Source organism: Nannospalax galili, unplaced genomic scaffold (genome assembly GCF_000622305.1).
Source record: "Nannospalax galili isolate Female #2095 unplaced genomic scaffold, S.galili_v1.0 scaffold337, whole genome shotgun sequence".
Lineage (NCBI taxonomy): Eukaryota > Metazoa > Chordata > Mammalia > Rodentia > Spalacidae > Nannospalax > Nannospalax galili.
The window spans coordinates 1,746,984-1,747,944 of NW_008340932.1; the positions used below are offsets into that span (position 1 = coordinate 1,746,984).

A 961-nucleotide genomic window follows, 5' to 3' on the forward strand; every position below is an offset into this window, starting at 1 on the left:
CTTCGCACGCGGGCACGCTCGAATGCACTTGCACACACAAACTACTGTGCACACTGTACAGTGGGGCTCCGAAGACAGGCGTGGAAAGGAAAGTGGAATCTTGGAGCTCACCCAGGGGACCCAAACGATCGTGAGGGACAGGGCAGGAGGAGGGGCGCTGAGAGGGAAACAACCCAGAAACCCCACGTCTTCTGGGAAAGTTAAGAGAGGAAAACCCGGACAAGTCCACTGGGGTTCCTTAACACTACCACGAGCATACGCACCCCAAAAAGGGATTTCTCTAGAAGCATGACGCCGCGAAGGCGATGGGAACACTGCCCTCCCGATCCCCCAAGGCTGGGAGGGGGCCGAGATGGAGTAGGTTAGACGAAGAACCACTCCCAACTCCTAGTGGTCAGCAAAGGGTTAAATCGGCAAGCCGGGAAGCGAGGGAGGAGCCAGAGAGTGCGGGAAGGGGGGGAGCGCTTCCTCGCTGTCCCCACTCTCCCTCCGCTAGCAGCCGGGGCGCACGGACAGACCGACTGACCGACTCCCGGTGGACCCACGCTGCCGAGGGGGCGCGGACACCAGGCATTCAGAGTCAGCTCAGACCTCTCCACCCCATCGCGCCCCGCCCCGTCGGGGCCGATGGCTCCTTCAGAGGCTGGCAGTCCCGGGGGCGCGGGGTAGGTCGCAGCGGCTCGGCCACGTAGCCCGGGGGACTCTCCGGGTCACCCGGAGCCCCCGCGGAGTCCCCGCCGTCCGTCCGGCGGGCTAAGGGAGCGAGCGGTAGCGCCCTCCCCCCGCCGCCCCCTCCCCCGAGCGTCCAGACAAGATGCTGCCCGGGCTTGGGCGCCTGCTGCAAGGTAGGGACCCGGACCGGCGGAAGAAAGGGAGGACCCTGGAGAGGGTCGCCTTTCTTCCCAGGCGCGAGGGTGGGGCAGTGAAGGGGGTGGGGTGGCCTGAGAGGGGAAAAAAAAAA

General features: G+C 65.5%; 1 protein-coding gene across 2 annotated transcripts in view; it reads left to right on the forward strand.

The window, feature by feature from the left end:
- The first annotated feature begins 476 nt into the window (after positions 1–476).
- Rtn4rl2 (reticulon 4 receptor like 2) overlaps positions 477–961 on the forward strand; it is a 16,854-nt gene continuing 16,369 nt past the window's right edge. For both annotated transcript variants that reach the window (XM_008836144.2, XM_017798937.2), the window contains exon 1: positions 477–845. In XM_008836144.2, coding sequence (XP_008834366.1) covers positions 815–845 — 31 coding nt within the window. In that variant the 5' untranslated portion in view covers positions 477–814. The remainder of the gene's footprint in view (positions 846–961) is intronic.